General features: G+C 40.3%; 2 protein-coding genes across 2 annotated transcripts in view; both read right to left on the reverse strand.

The window, feature by feature from the left end:
- NRIP3 (nuclear receptor interacting protein 3) overlaps nucleotides 1-15,330 on the reverse strand; it is a 29,461-nt gene extending 14,131 nt beyond the window's left edge. The window contains exon 1 of the mRNA XM_074276037.1: nucleotides 15,054-15,330. Coding sequence (XP_074132138.1) covers nucleotides 15,054-15,227 — 174 coding nt within the window. The 5' untranslated portion in view covers nucleotides 15,228-15,330. The remainder of the gene's footprint in view (nucleotides 1-15,053) is intronic.
- ASCL3 (achaete-scute family bHLH transcription factor 3) overlaps nucleotides 1-21,225 on the reverse strand; it is a 104,692-nt gene that overhangs the window by 47,668 nt on the left and 35,799 nt on the right. The gene's annotated exons all lie outside the window — the stretch shown is intronic.

A 21,225-nucleotide genomic window follows, 5' to 3' on the forward strand; every position in this document is an offset into this window, starting at 1 on the left:
TGCGGAAGGATTTTACTGACTCCAACTTTGTAGGCATGTAAATCTCTTCTCTCAATCAGCCCATTGTGAATCCTCTAAATTCAGTTTAATCTCTAACTTAGTTTACCTATAGAATCTGTTTTAACTAGGTTTGTTTCCTTAGGGATGTATGAGATTATGATTCTATTTAAGTTTGTTCAAGGTCATAAAAGGACTTATGACATTGCAATATGTAAAAGAATTGATTTCTCTCTCTGATGTAATTTTGTCTATAAAAAGTCTCTGGAATCCTACTCTTGGTTCAGGGTTCTTGCTTTTGTTTTTTCAGTCCTGGACCGGTACATAAACATAATAATCTATAATTTCTGGACTTGTGGTAGATTTATTTTGGCCATAATAACTTATTCATGAACTCAAAGAAGAAATTTCTCCCATAATCTTTTGGTTTTTTTATTACTTATATTTCCCCCTCTATCCCTCCCTTTCTCAGAGATATTTCTTAAAACAAATCTCTTCAAGAAAAAATTCAGCAAAATTGATCAATACATTGAAAAAAAATTAATGCTTTATGTCCATATTTATGGATCCCTCCCCGTTTTTCCCCTGCCTACCATTTGCTTCTCATCTCTCCTGTGTAAGGGTTTATCTGGAATTCTGTGCCTATGGAGGAACTCTGTTCATTTTTACTGTAGGGGAATTCAGGATATGATTATAAGCACTGGGGAGTATTTGAGGGCACTGCCATACCTCGATCGGAAGCACCTGCTCCTCATCCCCAAAATTAATTACATTTGCAACAATAACATTTATATAGTCTGTTCCAAAAGTCTTAGTTCTATGCTCCAAACCACTCTACTCTGCTGCCCATGCACCAGATGGCTATTTCTGGAGTTCTGGTAAAGTAAAATTTCCCCCAAAGACTCTGAGTAATGAGAGTGAAGGAGTCTGTAAGAGCAGGACCATTATAAAAAGTAATTCATCTTCCACAACCAAAGTGCTTGTGGACCTTGAAAATGGTTTGGAGTCAGGACCTTCCTCACCCCAGCTTGCTGTCCCTCCCCTCCAGGTATCCCCAGTGGAAAAGAGCCTTCCCTCTACCCACAATGACTTTTAACCCTGTGATCTCTATTCCAATCCAGGCAACTGGAAAACTAGTATCCTAAAGAAAGAGTTAAAGGGCCTAGTTGGTGTCTTTTCCTGATGTCCCTTATACCCCGAATCATAGTTCATGCCCTCTGAAATTACCTTCATTTATACTGTATATGTATGTATATGCATGTATATGTAAATCTCTCTCTATATAAGTATAATATATATTTGTATTATACTTATATATTAATATATAATGTATATACCATAAATTATGAATACTATATTTATAGATAAAAGACATATATTTGTATATACACATATACCTTTATATATGATCATTTATATATAAGACATGTATATATTAGATAAATACAATATGTGTGGAGTAAGATATGGTGAAGAATTTACAAGAATGTTAAATTCCATTTCTGTATTCTATCTTCTCTAGGTCTCTGTGACCTGCATAAGTATGTTGAGTATTAGCCAAAATGTACTTAGATTTTAGATCTATGTATTTAACCCAGAACGATGACATTTATCGCTGTTCAAGTTATCAATGTTTAGACAACTAGTTGCCTGCTGTATGGTTCCTCCCGGAACCAGGGAATCTGCTGTTTTTGTCACGAATAACATCCAATTAAGGAGGGGGGGACACCTATCCCTTAATGTTCCCCAATCAATGATGTAATCCTTTGTAATTAAAACCTATAAAAACTGTATATCTTCTCATAGTTCTTTAGCCCTTCTATGGTGAGCTTTCTCTCTTTCCCTCCTCATGGTGGAATTGTTCATTCTCATGAGAATTTATTAAATAAACAACTTTTCTGCTTTTTACTTCGAGAGGTCTCTGAGTAGTCATTTTTGGATAGGATTTTCTATCCCTCACAATAGATACACATACCTTTATAGATTATTTATTATAGATTATGTATAATATATTTATATATTAAAGAAATAGGTGGGTATATGTGTACATGGTAGATAAATTCAATATATATAATAATTTGTTATATATTATACATAATATATATTAAAAGATGTGTGTATACATATGTATAATATTTATATATAAATATGCTACGTATAATTTATCATTATATTTTTATATATAAACATATATTCATATATATCTTTTACATATGAATATATGATATGTAATTTACTTAAATATATTTATATATAAAACATATGTATAGATATATGTATACATATATCTATACATATATGGTGCCTTTTATATATAAATGTGTGTGTATATATTTACTTAGTTATTTGTTGTTTCCTCCATTAGAATGTGCAGAAACTGTATTTTTGCCTTTCCTTATATCTTTAGATCTTAGTGTAAAGCCTAGCACAAAGTAAGAGGTTAATAAATGCTTATGGTTGAACTATTTCCTACCCTACGGGGCTTCCCTTACTTAGGGACCAGCCTCCTTTAGCTCTGATCAATTTCTTTCTGGCCACCTTGCATAGAAAGTCCTTCAGAGCTTCTCAGAAAGGGACTCCTTGCTCCTATTTCTCTCTTGCTGCTCTCAGGATAGAGATTATAAAGAACCTGCTAAGTAGTCTGGAAATCAGCTTCAGTGCTTGCCCTTGGATAGCTCCAAATCCCCCTGTCCTTAAGGCTAAGACATGCTTGACCCTCCCCAATTCTGTGTCCATCATCCACCCTCACAAGCAGCAGAGCTAAATCAGAGAGACAGCTTAGAAATCCCAGAAGACAAAGCATCATAGAATTATTGCTCTGAAATAAGAAGGAACGTCCCCTTGGGGGTCACCTAATCCAACCCCTTCATTTCATAGTTGAGGAAAATTGAAGCCCGGAAAAATCACCCACTCAGTCCATGTAGAAATGGTGGGGGTCAAGGGATACAATAGACCTCAAGAGACAGCCTCACTCCTACACAGTTGATTAATGAGGTATAGAATCAGAATGACTCATTGACTTATTGTAACCCTGATGGGAGAAGCAGCTTCCCAAAATACCCTGGTTGTTGGCAAAGCAGATTTTAAATTAGTACCATGGAGGGAGGGGAGAAGGAGGAGGTTAGTTGGGGGTGGGGGAAGGGTGTGAGAGCTTAATTTGATAAGGAGTAGGCAGAGGCAGGGTCTACTTCCTGTCATTCTCTCCAGAATTCTGTTGTGGCAGGAAGGGACACCGTCACACAGAATTTAGCCAGATCACCGAGAGGTTTGGATTAACAGACTGCATCAGGATCTCTCCAAGCTGGATGGATGTCTTGTATTCAGAGAGTCTGATGCCAACAACAGGAGCCCTTTCATCCCTCAAACAGAAACCCTGTTGGACTGAATTGCTCTGAAGGTTTAAAAGGAAAATGTTGAATTGAAAAGATGATGGTTTTTGTACATTTTCATTCAGAGAAAAGCAAGAAAAGCAGGAAACGGAGCCAGGGAGATTTGTGAGCAGGAGGAAAGGCAAGAACCTTCTCTCCCCGTCCTGCTTCTTCCATGAATTCATTTTTCTCTTGGTCTTTTGAATTATTCAAATTTCAATTCACCTGACAAAGGTGCCCCCTTTAGGTGCTGCTCCTGGGGCTCAGAACAGACTGCTTTGAGTAGCATGGGGCAAAAATAGTAGAGATGCAAAGAATATTAGAAAGACCGGGAAGATGAATGAGGAAGAAGAATGAAGAAGGGGTCAGGAGAAGAGATTGGGGAAGGAGGGATGGAGAAGAGGACCTAAATGAATCATCCTTGTATAATTTGGGACACAATTCTCACTCTTATGTTGATTTTTCTTGTTCCCCCATCTTTCATCAAAGGAAATTAAAATAAGGGTGACAATGAGATGAATAGTAATGAGAGGACATGAGATACAATGGAAACATCACTAGTTTGGGCATTGGGTTTAAGTCCTATCTTTGACTCTACTGAGTGACATTGGGCAAATCACTTAATTTTTCTAACCTTAGTTTCCTCTTTTGCAAAATAAAGGGATAAGACTAAATAACCTCTAAAGTCACTTCCAACTCTAAATCTATGCTCTCCTGACCTGGGTTCTAAGTTATCTTCTTGTTCCATCTATCACTACATGGGACTAAGTGGACTGTTTATTCATTGCCCTATGGACAATACTGTAAACCATAGGTGACTAACTTATGAATATTCTCAAGTGTGGTATACTAGGCTATTCTATGTTAGCTCAGAGAGCTGGAATCAGAAAGATGAAAAAAGCAAAGCTAGGAAAAGAAAGATACAGGGAGGAAGAGTTGTTACTTAGAAAAAAATTTATAGGTATTTTATTATATATAATACATAATATAAAATTTGATGTATAATATAGTAAAAGATTATTAAATAACTAAATGAATAATAAGCAAATATAAATTAATATATAGTAAATATAATTATATACATATAATTACATGTATGTGAATATATATATGTCTATGTGTGTGTGTATATATATATATATATATGTATATATATATATACACACATACACACATTTAAGTTTTACAGGTTTTTGAGAAGTACAGAATTTGGATAATAAATATTATTAGGGATTAGCAGGTGAGAAATATTGTTATGACACAGACTTGTTGAGTTTCAGAGCAAGCACTCAGTCCAAAAAGTGATTAATTTCTCAGATGGTAACCATAGTCCTCTGAACCAGGATTCCACTTAGAAGACTCCAAAATCTCCAGCCTTGACCTCTCTGGTTCCCATGGCCAGTCATCTTCACTTGAATGAAAACTGCCATGTTGAAAACTCCCTCCCACACCCTCATCTCTTCTTCATCATCACAAACTACCACCCCTTTCCTGCTCCCTGTTTCTATCAGCTTCCAAGGTGGCATTTCTCTCTGACGTTTCTTCCTTAGCTTCTCTATCTACAATATGACTCTGGGGTCAAGCAAAATAATAGCAAGTATTTTATAAAGGCTCACCTCCTGTTATATGAAAAGTGAGCCTTGTTATTATCTCCTTTTACAGTTGAGGAACAGGCAGAGGCTAAACAACTTTTTTCAAGGTCATACAGCTGGATTTCAATTGATACTGAGTCCAGTGCTCTATCCACTGAGCCATTCAGCTGCCTGGGCTTAATAAGCTTAAGATTGCACTAATATTTTTGGAATAGCCCCTGAAAAAATCCTTCTCTGTCCACTCTAACTTCCCCGTCCTGGAACAGTCTTTAAATATCTGAAGGCAGTTATGAGCCTTAAGTCTTTTCCTTTTCAGGCTAAGGCCCCATTCCTTCAGTGGTGCCCCAGGTTGAATGGTTTTCAAATCCCCTCACCATCCTCATTGTTCTTTTCTAGATATATTTCCATTTGTCAGTATACTTTCTAAAATGTGTAACCTAGACCTGGAAAAAAGTAGTATAGATGTAGTCTGACCATAACAGAGTTACAACAAGATTCCAATTTCTTTCAGTCTAGACATTCACTCTATTTCTGTTAAGGCAACCTAACCACCATGTTAAATTTTTCACTGTGAGCCCCCCAAAGGGTTATTATTGTTATTATTTTAATTTCCCCTCCTAGTGCCCAAGACAGAGCTTCCATTTCCTCTTGAGAGTTGGCTGTAACTTGCCTGAGTTTGTGGTACAGGTATCCAGTGGTGTTCTGGGATAGAATGAGTCTTCTGGGAATTGAATCCCCACTTAACTTCCAAAACAGCTACAATATGTGCAGATGCTGAGCTCTTCCTGGTCTTCAAACTCTTCCTCCTGAACCCTAGCTGAGATACCTCCCAACCCCCAATCAGGGGGGCCATGTGAGACCAGTGAGCCATGTGTTGCCTGTTTTACCATCAGGCACTTCCACAGTAATTGGGTACAGTGGGTGGCTGTTGTTTTTCGGACGGGGGTGGCAAAAGAGCCTCAATCTGGCTCTTGATCTGCTCACTATCTTCTTCATTCAGGCTGTACAGAAGAAAGGAGGGTGTAGAAACAGCAAAGATGGTTGTGGAGCTAGCTGACTGGGACCAGTGAAAATGATTGTATCCATTCTCATAAATCTATGTCTTAGACAAGAAGTCGGGGACCTCGCTGAATTCTTGCATCTGATGTGTAGTTCTTGGTACATAGAAATGGGCTGGCTCATCAGTAGCACAAAGAGTACAGATTCAATTTTTTTTCCAATAATTTTTCCAATAATAATGTGTAATATCTATAAATGGGGTTAATAGCTAATAATAATGAGTATTGTTGAAAAAGTGAAATGTGATAATATATATTTCTAAAGTGCTTTGCAAATCTTGGGGCAGCTAGGTGGTATAGTCAATAAAGAGCTTGCCCTGGAGTTAGGAAGACTTTTTTCCTGAGTTCAAATTTTAACTCATATACTTACCAGCTGTGTAACCTGGGGCAAATCATTTAATCCCATCTGCCTCAATTTCCTCATCTCTAAAATGGGCTAGAGAAGGAAATGGCAAAGCAACTCCAGTATCTTTGCCAAGAAAACCACAACTGGGGTCACGTGACTGAACAATTGCAAACATTCAAGATCTGTACAAAAGTTAACTATTACAAATAGCTGGTCCTGTTGGTAATTAGAGATCACATGTCAACCGACTTAAATCAATGTCAGTGTTGGGCCTGTAGATGGAAAGAACCAGGTTCAAATCCACTTTCGGACATTTACTAATATCAAATCATCTTAATTTCTGTCTGATTCAGTTTACTTATCTATAAAGTAAGGATCATAATCTACTTTTTAGGGTTGTTGTGAGAATCAAAACACATAACAGGCCTTAATAAATGCTTATTCCCTTTTTCTTCTTTTCTTCCCTTCTCCTTATGGTCAAAGTTCTAATCTACACTAAACCCTGAGCTAATTATCTGAGACAAAGAAAAGCAATTCTCTTACAAACCTTCACCACAGGCCTAGTATTTCCAACTTGTCCATCAGAAAGAGGAAGATGTATGCAGGTACCCTCCAACCTCCCCCTCCCTTGTCTGCACACATGAAAGGCCACATTCTCAATATCAATTGGACTGGAGGTAATTGAGAATAAGGAAGAGAACTTTACCCTTCAGAGCCTTCTTTTGGGAGAGGCTGAGAACCTTTGTATAGAGGATTGGAAATAATCATAGGAAGATAATACAATAGCACAATAGGGCTTGGTGCTTAAAAAGGGATAACCTCCCCCCCCAAATAAGCCCCTGAAAAAACCCCTGCCCTTTGACTCAGGGAAGGATTTTTAATAGGAAAAATAGTGTTAATCTTATGTCTGTCAGCTCCAGACTATTTGTACTCATAAAATCACAAGTATTTTTAAAACTGGAAATGATATTAGAAATTATCTAATTTTATGGATGAAAAAAAATGGAGAAACAAATAGAAGAGATTAGTCTAAGCATACAGTAGTGGCTAAATGGGGATTGGACTCCAGGTCTTCTGACTCATTCTATGCTTTTCCTGTGACATCAGAGTATTAGCAGTCACTAATGGGTCCTACTGACTGGGAGGCAGTGCTCTTAGCAAAGAACTCCCAATCACAGCTGATCACTGGGGTTCTGTGGATAAATGGTGCTGGTAGAGAACAGGCATATAAAGGAAGAGATGACCCCAGCCAGGGTGGACAGAAGAAATACTCACTAAGGTCTGCAGAGCTGTGAGCATTTGGAAAGCAATAGGATCATACGGCTGGATGCACTTGGAGCAGTCAGAAAGATGGAAGGGAGGGAAGAGAGGAGCTTCCTTTGAGCAAGGCTGATGCGAAGCAATGGGGTGAAGAGTTACACAAGTCCTGGAGTAGAGTCACAGACAGCCCTAGGTAGGCTCACAGATGCTTCTGGGCAGCCTGGTCACAAGGACAGTCTGTCCTTGGACAGATGGAAAGGAGTGGGGGTCAAATTAATCCTTTCAGGTACACTGCATATAAGTCCATGGACTAGCACTGCTTGTTAGGGAGGTCCTTTTAGGGATTAGAGGTCTGAGGCATTGACAGGACTTGACATGAGAGTTAAAGGATGTAGAAATTTAGGTGTGAAAAGGAATAGGACTTTCAGACCCTGCAGAAAAGAAATCCAGATCGGGTCAGCTTCAAGTCCTGTATACATGTCTATATGTGTGCAGGCACATACAGAAACACACATGCATACACACTCCCATATACACACACACTCCTATATACACCCACATACACCCACACTCCTATAAGTACTTGATTGAATTATGGTTAAGAGGTTCCTTTCTAACTCTAAAATCTTATTATTCTGAGAATGAAATTACTCAACCAACTCCTGGGAAAAATCTCATTTCCTGCCCTCTCTTCTTAAAGGAGATCTCTTCTTTGATCCCAGCCTTCTCACAGAATCTCAGAATCTCAAAACTGAAGGGGACCTAAAAAAGTCACCTAGTCTCAGAGCACTTAAAATCTTCATTTCTCGCACTACATTGTCTTGTTAGGTTTTGTTTGTTTTTAAATAAGGAAGCTAGGAAGCACGATAGAGCACTGGAGCTCTTCCAGACAGAAGCTCAAATGTGTCTTACATTTACTAGCTATGTAACCCTAGATGAGCTAATTAAGCTCTGCTTGCCTCAATCACCTCATCTGTAAAATGGGGATGATAGCACTAACCTACTTCCCAGGATTGTCCAGAGGATCAAATGAGATGATATTTGTAAAAAGTGCTTAGCACAGTATTATATAAATATTAGTTGTTGTTGTTGTTGTTGTTGTTATATGTCTTATCTCCTTAACCCTAAATTGTAAACTCTCTAAGGGCTAAGGCTGTATCTTAAATATATCCTTATATTCCTTAACAGGGTAAAAATTGTGTCTTAAATACATCTTTGTATTTTTAGCACCTAGGACAGCACCCCCTGCATAGTAAACACTAAATAAACTTTTGTAGATAATAATACAGCTTCTTTTATTTATTTAGCAGGAATACATGCTATCTGTCCTAAAGTTTGATACAGTATGGCAGTCCACTCTATTTCCTGATGGAAAGTATCAATATAGATCAGCATCAATTCTTCACCATTGATGGCAAACCAAGTCAACAAACATTTAAGTAAATGCTACTGATCAAAGACAGCTGTGCTATGCAGGAGATTCAAAGACCAAAGTCTGGATCAAGAAGCTTACGTCCCACCACCAAAAGCCTATGATAAGTTGAGCTGTGAGTCAGAAAGCTGGATTCTTCATCTGGCTTCTTTATATTTGTTCAGTTTAACTAACCTTTCTGTTTTCATCAAAGGAAAAAAGGGAATTAAACAATAGATATTCTCCAAGTCTCTTTGAGGCCTAAAATGATTGTTTTTATGAAGAATCAGAAAGGTCAATTTCATGTACAAAGGCATTATATTATTAAATAGATGAAAACTCTTTTTAAATAAAAAGGGCCATTGGCACAATTTTATATGTGTGTATGTGTGTGTGTGTGTGTGTGTGTGTGTGTGTATCCCAATCTCATATAAGTATATGTGTATGTATGTATATGTTTCTATGTACCCAATTTCTAAAAGAAACAAGAACCAAGTAAAATCCAAGAAAAGGGGACTTTTGGGTTTGTTTATTTTGGATTTTTGTTGTTGTTGTCATGGTGGTGATACAGCTTCATTCTCTCACTTATGGAATGAAAATATTACATAATTATAGTATTAATTTAGTTTAATTTTAGTCTTACTAGGTACTTCTTATTAGGTAGACAAACCAAAAAATAAATGAAGCAAGCTCTGGATAGAAGAAATCTGAACATGAGAAACAAACTTGGGAAACAAAATGAATAACAGTTTTTATAAAAATCTTAATGAGTCATGGAGAAATTGGAAGTGAATATGGATGCAAATCAGAAAAGCAAGAAGATCTTAAGCTGGAGAGGGGGGAAAGAGTAGAAGACGGAAGGGGAGAGAAGGGAAGGAGAAGGAGAGAGAGAGAAATGGAGCCTTTAGGTAGTGTCTGGTGAAACCTATGGATCCCTTTTCAGAATAATATTCTTAAAATGAACAAAATAAAATACACAGAATTTTTAAAGGAACTAATTAGATTACAATATAATTATCAAAATATAATTAGCTCTTGGTAAGGGACCTCTATGTTAAAGTTCAAATATATATTTATTTTTCTTATGACAAACTAATTTATGATTATACATAGAATTTTAATTTTTGTTCTATGTGATCTTTTTTTTTTTACTGATACTTTATTATAAAACATTTACAATAAATAAAAATAATAACAAAAAAGATCCTAAAAAGTGGGACACCCAAATTCACTGAAGTGGAACAAAGGCTATAGAAGACTGCTGTTTGTCCACAGGTACAGTTAGAGTAATGACTGTGGCCTGTGGATACAAGAGAGCCCCAAGATCCTTTTAGGATATCTGTGAAGTCAAAACTTTTCATAATAATATTAAGATGTTATCTGAATGCTAAAATATTCTCTCCTTTCCAACTATACATATGTATAAGGCTTGATTTTGTTCATATACTTCAATCAAAATAATATATTTATGGAAGAAACAGAGATAAGAATCCTCTGTTAAGCCAGACTTTAAAGAGATTTGCAAAATTATATAAGTTAATACCACTACTTCATTAAGTTTTTAAGAAGAAAGTTATATAAATATTTAAAATTTAAAAATAAATTAATACATATTTTAGATGCATCAGATTTCTAATATAGTAAATATTGATAGATCTAACCCCATATAAACAAAAATTCTTTGCCTTAGAGAGATCACTGTGAGTGAAGGACATGGAATAGCCTCAAGCAGGACATCTTGGCAGAAGCAATATGGTTCAAGACTTGACATCTAAAACAACCTATTCTGGCAATTCCAATTACTGTTATGGACATGTTAAAAAATACATCCCAATAAAGACTCACTTACTTTAAATTACTTTGTTCTTTCTTAGTCTTCACTATTCTTTTTTCCTCTTTCTTTCTCCCTTCCTCCCTCCTTCCCTCCTTCCTTTCTCTTTCCTTCCATCCTTCCTCCCTCCCTCCCTTTCTCTCTCCCTTCCTCCCTGCCTCCCTTCTTCCTTCTCTTCCTTTCCTCCATCCCTCCTTTCCTTTCTCCCTCATTCTTTCCCTCCCTCCCTCCCTCTCTTCCTTTCTCCTTTACTTCCTCCCTTCCCTCCCTCCCTCTCATCCTCCTTCCCTTCCCTTCCTCCTTCCCTTCTTCCTTTCCCTCCCTCCCTTCTTCCTTTCCTCCCTCCCTTATTTCTTTCCTCCTTTCTTCCCTCCCTCCCTCCCTCCCTTGCTTCCTTCCTTCTTTCCTTCCTTCTTCCCTTCCTCTCCTACTACTCTCTTTCAGAGAAGAATGGACTATCTTATTCATTACCACAACTGGCTTCTGGCAAAAACTGTTTAACTTCTGCATTTTCCAAGTCTTAATGTTAGCCTGAGGGATTGTAGTCTACATCATTTTCCAGATCCATTGTGACAGATGATGTAAGGTAAAATTCATCTCTTTATATTGGAGTACATTTACAAGGTCATTTCCAAGGTATGTGGGAAGCACTAGTAAAGAGACAGCACTGCCCTGTTTCCAAGCTCCCCCTGCCTGAATTTATACAGATTCCAAATCCACTTATATTCTTCTTCCTAGCTATGACCCAAGCAAATAAAATCAAATGTATAATTGAGCTCATTGGGACTATTGGAGGAATGAGAAAAGGGAATCCCTGCCATAAAGGAGCAAAGGTGAGATGTGAACTGGTCTTGCCTTCCTTTTCCCCTGCTGAGTACAACATCTGGTTGCTGCTGTTTGATATTACATTGCTTTTTATGGATGCTCCCTACCTTTCCTCTTGCTTTCTGAGACCTCAAAGAAGTGGAGTTAAGTTGGGGGGGGGAGATGAGAAAGAGGGGGTAGAAGGGAGGGAGGGAGAGAGTAAGAAAGAGAGAGGGAGGAAGAGAGAAAGAGAGAGAGAGAGAGAGACAGACAGACAGAAAGACAGAGAGAGACACACAGAGACAGAGACAGAGAGAGAAGAACCTTTAATGACAGCAGCCAGCCAAGCAGAGAGAAAGCAGAAGTACTTTTCTCCATATAGGGCACGTATCTTGGAAGAGAAATGAAAGAATTGATAATCCATGAAAAGAAAGTTGCCCTTACAACCAAAGCTCTGTGTGGGGAGAAAAGAAAGGGCCTTCTCCTTGAGGTCTCCAAAGTTTATGTTATTTAAGCTGAAGTCTGATTGGAACAAAAACAAACAAAATAACTTTGATGTTTAAGAAAAGAAGAGGATTTTCTTGTCTCTTCTCAGAATGAATTTGAGCTGGTTTTCGAGCTATCATTTTAAGATCCCAATATTTAGCTCAAAAAGCTCTGACGCTCACCACTAACTTTACACGTAAGGAAACTGAGGACAAAAGTGGTTTGCTGAGTCTAGATACGCTCCCAGAGTCACATGTCTCTGAATCCAGCATTCTTGAATTATTATGGCCCAGCTGCCTCCTAACTGTGAAGATCATGAAAAACATGAGCCAATTTGGGCTGAGGACAGGGAGTTCCCTCCCTCCCCCATCTGCAGCAGCTGAAAGGATCCGACAGAATCCCAAATACTCTCTTCTGACCTGGCAGGCTGACAACTTCAGCCCATCACAGTGGGTTTAGCATGAGTTTAACTATCTTCTGTTGCCAGAACAGGGAATTTTCTCAAGATGGGCACCATGAACATTAAGAATATCTGATTTTCTGGAGCTGGGATTGTTTAAGGAGTCCCCTCTGATCCTGGGAAAAAAGAGCAAATGCCCAGGGCAGATGCCTTCTGTATGTTACCTAATTGAAAAATGAGCTCCATGTAAATCTCTCTGTCACAAGGGCCTTGGGAGGGGCAAGCCACTGGTGGTGCTGGCATCTGGAAAGAGCTAGGGTGTTAACAATGAGACTTGAATCTCTAATCACCTGTTCAATGCTTGTACCTAGAGGCTTAGAGGATGAGTCAATTTCAATAAATCAGGTCTGATAAAAGTCTCAAAATTAAACATTCAGAAAATCCAAAGCCTAGGAAAAGGAAGAAGATTAACAGAGATAACTAAATGATATTTAGTGAGTCAGACATAGAATCAAGCATATCTGATTTCAAATCCTCACTCACATCTGACTGTGATCCTGGGCAGATTGCTTAATTTCTCTATTCCTCAGTTTCTCCATCTATAAAATAAGAGGATTGAACTCCATGGTCTCCGGTGTCCTTTCTAAAATCTAAGATGAACACATCGCTCTCTTAATAGTATGCCTGCTATCAGCACTTAATAAATTCTGGTTAAATGAATGAATGATGAAATCTTCAGCCTCAAAGAGATTCAGGAAAAGGGATCAGAGTTAATGATAACAACAAGAAAAAGAAAAAAACCAAAACAAACAAAAACCTTACAAGGGTAGCAGCCCCTAAGTTTAGAAAACCTGGTCCAAGGTCAGTGTAAGCTAAGAGTGGGTTTTCGTCCTGGAAGTCAAGGCTCCATCTTCAGAGGCTCTGGAATGTTTCTGGTCCAAGACTATTTCCAGTTCATTCACATCTTCGTGACAGGCAGCATCTTTGGAAGCTATTTAGTCTATCTCCTTTCATATAACTTAGATTTCCATATTCTATTCTTTCATCAGGGGTAGATGGGTCACAAGAGCCAAGGTCACAGGGTCAATCCTTGAAAATCATGGCCTGGATCTGGTTAAAGAACCCTCTCTCCTCTGGCAAAAGAGATCCCCTAGAATGGTACTTTGGCTCCATTTATTGATGACAGCTGCTTTCCCTTCCTTACTTTTACTAGGGAGACCAAATTGAACCCTGAAGTCAAATCTGAAGCAGCGATCCCTAGCTCCCCTTTACTCCTCATTATAATGGATTTAAAGAATACTAAAGGAGGCAGCCAGATGGAGCAGTGGGTAGAGCACCAGCCCTCTAGTGAGGAGGACCTGAATTCAAATCTAGTCCCAGACACTTAACACATACTAGATGTGTGATACTGGGCAAGTCACTTAACCCAATTGCCTCACAAAAATAAAAAAAATAAAGCAGATGGAAAGGTCATGGGCTCTCTTCAGTCACAGGTGGATATGACCAATGTAAAACGAGGAACAAGGGCTGTTGGGAAAAAAACACCATCCCTAAGAGTTCTTGTTTAAAACATATAATGTAGGAGAAGGGATAATTAGAAGCCATTTGGAGGTGTGTGTTCCCTTAAGTCTTTGTTTTTCCCATCTTCCTCCCTTCCCACCAGAGCAGCTCACACCTATGAAAAAAAGTCCCTATGACCTGAGTCATCAGGCCAGCCTAGTCTTAGCCCAGCTGGGCCAGCAGATGAGAGCGCCAAGCTTTCCTCCATTGTTATGTTAATCTGCCGGATTCTGATTAGAAATTATTAAAAGAATAAAGTGGGAGGGGGGAAAAGGGCATATGGCCGCAGGAGCGGGGTGGTGGTGAAGAGGGAAGGGAGGTGAGGAGGCTCTGGGAGGTCAGATTTGTTTTTCTCTGAGGAAAAAAAAAATAGAGATTCAAAGAGAGGAGGTTTCAGAGGAAAGCGAAGAGAGAAAGAATTGGAAAAGCAGCGGCACATCAAGGATCCTGGGGGAGGGGGCAGAGGGACAGGAGCAGGAGGACCAGGCAGAAGCCACTGGTGACAAGGTGACATCGGCAGACAGTGCTAAAAAGAGGGAAAGACAGAGGAAGCAAACAGTGGCAGAGGTGGCAACAGCCCTGGCAGCCTGAGAGGGAGTGAAAAGACAGACAAGAGTGAGGGAGAAGAGTGAAGGACGTGATGACAAAAAAGGATCTGTGGGCACAGAAACAGGGCGACAGTGACACGCAGAGACCCCGACGGGTCCCGGCTGGCAAGGATGCTCTCCGGCGTTACTGGGGACAGTGACAAGTGATGAACGAGTCAATGTGGGTCAGGGAGCTCCCCCTGAGGGCCAAGGTGACAGAGACCGGCAAGAGCCGCCACGAGAGATGTGACAGAGAGAATGTGCTCTGGGACAGCAGGGACGGGGCAGGGACAGCCGGTGTGGCCGGCGGGGCGGCCCCGGGTCCGAGCGTGGCCCCGGGGCTGGGCACTCACCGTGTCCTTGGAGGAGCCGAGCTTCTTGAGGCCGTCCAGGGGCAGCAGGTCGGCCGAATCCTTGTGGATGAACTGCACAGCCTGCTTCATCCGGCGCTGCTGCCGCAGGGACGCCGCCTCCCGCATGTCGGCCTCCTTGCGGCCCCCCTCGGTCAGAAGCCCTGAGTAAAACATCCCGCTCAGCCCCGGCTCGGCCCCGGCCCGGCCCACCTCGGGATGCCTGCGCTCCGATCCGGCCTCGGCGCCCGCCTCTCGCGGGCTCCGGCTCCGGCTCCGCGCTTTATAGCCGCGGCTGCGTGACGTAAGTGGGGAGGGGGGGCAGCTCGACTTGGTCCTTAAGCCACCTCCCTCTCACACTCCTTTGGGGGGCTGGCAATGAAGGGACAGAAAGAGAGAGGGGGAAAGGAAGACAGAGGAGGGGCCAGGGCAAGGGAAGGAAGAGTGAAGGAGAGGAGGGGAGAGGGAGGGGTAGGAAAGCAGAGAAAATGGAAAGGGAGGGAAGAGGGAGAGATGGAGAGGGAAGGAACACAGGAGGGGAGGGGAAGGCGGGCGGGGGAGACGGCTGCAAAGGAAGGGAGGAGGCAGGGAGCAGAGGGGAGAAGATGATGGAAAGGAGATCGGGAGAGTTGGTGGGTGGAGGGAGAAGGTCCCAGCCCCTCCCCCCTCCGGCCTTTGGGGTTCTGCCTCAGGATCCTGGAGAGTACCTGGATCTGCAACCGAAGACAGTGAGTGTGGGGGAGCCTCCAATCAGACGGAGAATGAGGGTGTTTTGTCCCCTCCCTCCCAGACACGAGCCCCATCTTACCTTTCCATGCAGTCGCAGACCCCGGGATCACAGCCACTCTGTCTGCTCCTTGGAACTCAGAACCCACACAGCCTCCAGCCTCCACACACATCCATGGCATGGCACCACGGCCCCCGCCCCCTCCCAGAGCCCTCCCAGTTCGGGATGCTGACACCCACTGAAGTTTGGAGACAAAATTTTCTCCAATTTGAGGTCTGTCCCCACCCACTCCACCATGTGACTGAATGAGGATGGGAGAAGGGGGGGGGGGGGGAGAAAAATGTCCCGAAGGGTCGTTCTGCTGAGCGGCCTCCTTGGTTCCCCAAACCTTGAGGCCAGTGCAGTCCGTGTAGCAGTCAGGCACACAATGGGATCCTACTTAGTTTCTCTGGAGACTTGGAGCGGGTGTCCCGGGCTCTGAGGAGGAAGAGAGGCAGGCAGAGACAAAAGCCCGGTACAGTGGGGGGGGGGGGGGGGGGAAGGGGGGAGGAGTCCGCAAAGCCAGACACTGCTAGCCATAGAAGAGATTCACAGGTATTGGCTCATTCATCAGAAAGGGATCCTCAAGGTAACAAGTGGGAAGCAAGGGAGCTGTCCCGCCTCGTTGCCTCCCTAGATCTAGAGATCTAGACCTAGATCTAGACACCCAGAGATCCGGAGATCTGCAAGAATTAACCTTATCATCAAAGGCAAAATCAACCTCCCCTGAAATAAGACTGGCTAGTATTTCTATAGCATTGCATGACACTTTAAGGTTCACTTTGCATTTGTTAGGGCATTTGGCATATATCACCAGGGCAGAATATGTGGCATGTGCCAGACACGAGGGATGTATGAAATATGTGGGAACTTATACATGCAGGAAGAAGTCAGAGACACACACACACACTCACACTCACATTCACACTCAAAGATCACAAGATATACTCTTCCAAATCTCCAGGGAAAGAAAATCTCAATTCCCTCTCTGATCACTCCTACCCAAGATCACTTCCTCCACTTTAGGCCTTATTTCCTCACCTCAACAGTGTGGAAAGTATTACAGCTCTACAGCCTTACACACCTTTCCAAACATTATCACCTATAGTTTCCCTAGGGCACCCATAACACTGTACCTGAACTACTTTGTCCTGTCTCCTTTGCCCCTCTTCCAACAAGTTCTGTCTTCTCTTGTTCCAAACTTTTGTTCCCATCTTGTTTCTTAGAATATCCTTAGGTACACTCTTTCTAACCACATTGTAATGCTCAACTCAGGCGTTACTTCTTGATTGGAGGCTTTCTCCCTCTCTCTTTTTTTAACTATTTATTTATTATTGGATGTTATCTTGATATCTAGAAGCATTATACTTTGTGTTTTTTGTGTTTTTTTTGACTTTCTAATGCACTTGCTATATTGGTATGTGTTCTGGCTATGTATTTCTAATGTACTTGTCATGTATTACTATATATTCTAGCTATCCTTTTCTGCTGTGTATTAGTGTATTTATGTTTTATTCAGGGTTGTGTACACAACAGACAAGTAAGATATATTTGATTCTCATGTTCAGAGGTACTCCTAGCTCCTAATATCCAGAACAAACCCAAATGTGAGGAACAGCTTCAGAGTCTCATTGTTATTCATCAAAAGCTCACTCACCTGGCTCTTGAGAAAGCTCCTGGACTGAATTTAGAATTTCAGCAAGTCCGGGAGATGATGTTTTCTTCAATTTTGAACATGAAAAAAGTGATCCCAGAAAATCCTAAACACAAGAGGCCATAGGTCAGGTGAGAGAGAAGCCAAATTGTTCACCCCCCCCTTGGGGTCCTCTTGGCAATTATCTTGGCCCTGTGAACAATGGTGGCTCCCAGAAACCGGGCTATCAGAAACCATCCCTTCCGACTGGTCACCTGGACCTCTGCCTGGTAGCTCCCTCCTACTCCATCACCAAGGGAACCAGGTAAGAGACAGCCCTTTCTTTGTCACATATAGGACCTGTTCTTTTGTATTCAGCAAACCCGCTGGGCCAGCCCAACAGTGAGGGCTCTGTGATTTAACTTTTGGGGGGCACCCTTCCCCCATGTCCCAATTGAAGCAATAGTCTTGAGCAGCGAGGTAAAATATAAATATCTCCCAAATCAACTCCCTTTCATAGATTTAATTAATGCAAATACTACTGATAAATATCCTTGAAGAATAAAGGCACCTCTTTAACGACTCAGAACCCTTAAAATTACAACAAGTTTTACTCTGGCAAGACTGAATTTGGTTAAATTGAAAGCTGCTTAAAATGAGTGGCTTCTCAGTTAGAATTTGGAAATCTTTTATTTTAGACTTTGCTGAAATGTTTTGTAATCTGATCGATAGGAAGGAATGGTACCATAGAAAGAGTATGACCTCTGGAGTAACTCTAAACAAATTCCTTAGTTTCTTCTTCTGTAAAAATGGGTGGGCCAGTCTGGATGGCTTCCGGAGTCTCTCAAAAGCAAATTGGACCTTCTGCCCTGATATTTTTGATTTGCAAATTGTAAATCTTACACATTTATGACAGTAAGGGAATAAATTTGGTTTATAGGTTCTCAGTATTAACAGTCAACACGGCAGCTAGTAGTGTAGTACATAGAATGTTGGACTGGGAATCAGGAAGAAGTTCAAATGCAGACTTAGATATTTACTAGCTGTGATTCTAAGCAAGTCACTTAACTTCTAAGTTAATTTTCTCAACTGTAAAATAGGTTGTAATAATAGCATCTTCTTGGTTTGTGTGTGGGGATCAAATGAGATAATATATGTTAAGTACTTAGCACAGTGCCTTACACATAGTCTGCATTTATTAAATATTTCCTTTCCCCTTTCATTCCCCTTCCTAAGAAAGGAAGGGAAGAATTAACCATTAGATGACCTGAAACAAGTGTCCAGAAATAGTAGCTGGCATTTTACATTGTGTCAGTGATTTTAGCTCCTTTAATTACTTCCCAAATCCAGAATGGATAGATTAATTTTTTGGAGGAAATACTCTAACACAATTAGCCATTGCATTATTCATTTCCATTACTCCATATTGTTCCACAACCTTACTTAGGATAGGGAGCAGCTGAGTGGTATAGTGGATAGAACACTGGGCTTGGAATCAGGAATCATCTTCATGAATTCAAATCTAGTTTCAATTATAATTGTGTGATCCTGAACAAGTCACGTAACCCTGTTTGCATCAGTTCCTCATCTTTTAAATGATCTAGAAAAGGAAATGGCAAACTACTCCAATATTTTTGCTAAGAAAACTCCAAAAAGAGTCACAAAGGATCAACATGACTAAAACTATTGGTCAATAACAGCTATAAATCTTAAAGTCAAGATGGAGAATGAAAAGTTGCAGTTGAACCTAGCTCCTGAAGAACCTCCCCTTTTAAAAGCTAGAGGAAGCAAAAATCCATGAAACGAAACCAAAGTAAACCCTCCCATCTAGTCCATGACTATACAAGGAAAATGTCTGAAGCTGATGGAAACTCTGGTGAGGGGAATCAAAAACATTTCAAGCCACCATGATTTCTGTTTTTTTTAAAAAAAAGACCTGAATTCAGGAAGACCCCAGCCCTGGATTGTCAGAGAAGTAGCAGAGGACTGGGCCAACTGATGGTAAGTCCTTGCATAAGAAGACTGAAATTGGCAGAGGCAACTGAAAAATATGTTTTGGGGTATCCCAGGAGCCTTCAAATTAACTGTGAGTCTGATATCCTTCCTAGACAAAGAGGAGGGCAATAGGCAATTCCTAATAGGTGACTACCCAAGGAGACTGGGATGAGAGGTGTCTGGGTTTCCAATATCATAGATCCCACTAGAATGCAGATTAATGATACCACTTTCCACACTAGGAATTCTAAGAGAGAACAATTAAATAGAGGACCCAGAGACCCTCTAAAAGGCTTCAAACAAGGTGACTTCTAATATCTCATCAGGGTCTCTCCAGGACCAAGGCAGAGTGAAAGCTAACTCGAAAAAGGTAATTGAAAGACAGAGACAAGACAGAGATGGACTTTGCTTAAGTCACCAGAGGAAATGGAACCAGAAACTAGGTGTTCTATCCAAAATTGAAGCAAGGCACTGGCAATGGAATCCAGAATGCAAAGGCACAGTATCTCAACCAATCCACCTCATCTTAAAAAGCAAAAGGTGGCAGAAGTGGTTCTTGGCACAAAGTCCCAATTTAGGAATTGTCTATAGGCAAGAGGAAACAAGAAAAAAAAACCTTCTAATACAATAAATACTCTTAGTTAAGGAAAACCCAATTGATGCTGAGTGAAACAAGCAGAACTAATAATACATTGTACACAGTAACAGAAAGATTAGGTGATGATTAACTATGAAAGAATTATTTCTTCTCAGTGGTTCAGTGAATTAAGGCAGTCCCAATAAACTTTGAATAGAAAACATCATTTGCATCCAGAAAAAGAACCATAGAGACTGAATGTAAATCAGCACATGCTATGTTCACTTCCTTTTTCTGTTGCTTTTTTTCTCTCCCATGGTTTTTCTCTTTTGTTCTGATTTTCTTTCCCAACATGATTCACAAAGAAATGTGCATTTAAAAAGTTAATATACGTGTATAAGCAGAAGAAAATAGAACAATTAATAAACAACAAAAAAAGAAAAACCCAAGATGTTAACCCAGAACACTGAAGCAAGTTCCCAGGAAGAACAGGGAGTTAGAAAAAAAAAGAATGTTTTGGTTGCAAGTAGTCCAAGAATAATAGAAGAGATAAAACTAAAATTGGATCTCCTAAGGAACACATTGGAAAGACAAAAATGAACTTATAAGAGAAAACAAACAAAACACATGTAGTAGACTCTCTGAGAGAAAAGAATTGAATAAACAGAACACAGTGATTCAATAAAACAACCAAGAATATTACAACAAAGCTAAAAGAAGGGAAAATTAAGATGTATTGCCTAATATCAAAAACAAGCGAACTAAAAACAGGTTAATTAACACATCATCACACAACCTAAAAACTATGATCAAACAAAAATTCAAGATATATTTCAAAATATCATAAAGTAAAACTAATCAGATGTATTACAACTAGTGGGCAAAGGAAGAAGAAGAAGAAGGAGAAGGAGAAGGAGGAGAAGGAGGAGGAAGAAGAGGAGGAGGAGGAGAAGGAGGAGGAAGAGGAGGAGGAGGAGGAGGAGAAGAAGAAGAAGAATTGACTGGTCACTTCCTAAAACAAGCATCTGAGAGATTCTAGTCAAAGAAAAAATCCTGCAAGCAAACAAACAATGAAATAGCTCAAATCCCAAGATACTTCACTCAGGATGATCACTCAGATGGGAGACTTCACATAAGACTAATTGGCAACTACAGAAAAAAAAAATATTATGAAATACAATATAGACAATTCTCACTTTACATA

This window comes from Sminthopsis crassicaudata, chromosome 6 (genome assembly GCF_048593235.1).
Source record: "Sminthopsis crassicaudata isolate SCR6 chromosome 6, ASM4859323v1, whole genome shotgun sequence".
NCBI lineage: Eukaryota > Metazoa > Chordata > Mammalia > Dasyuromorphia > Dasyuridae > Sminthopsis > Sminthopsis crassicaudata.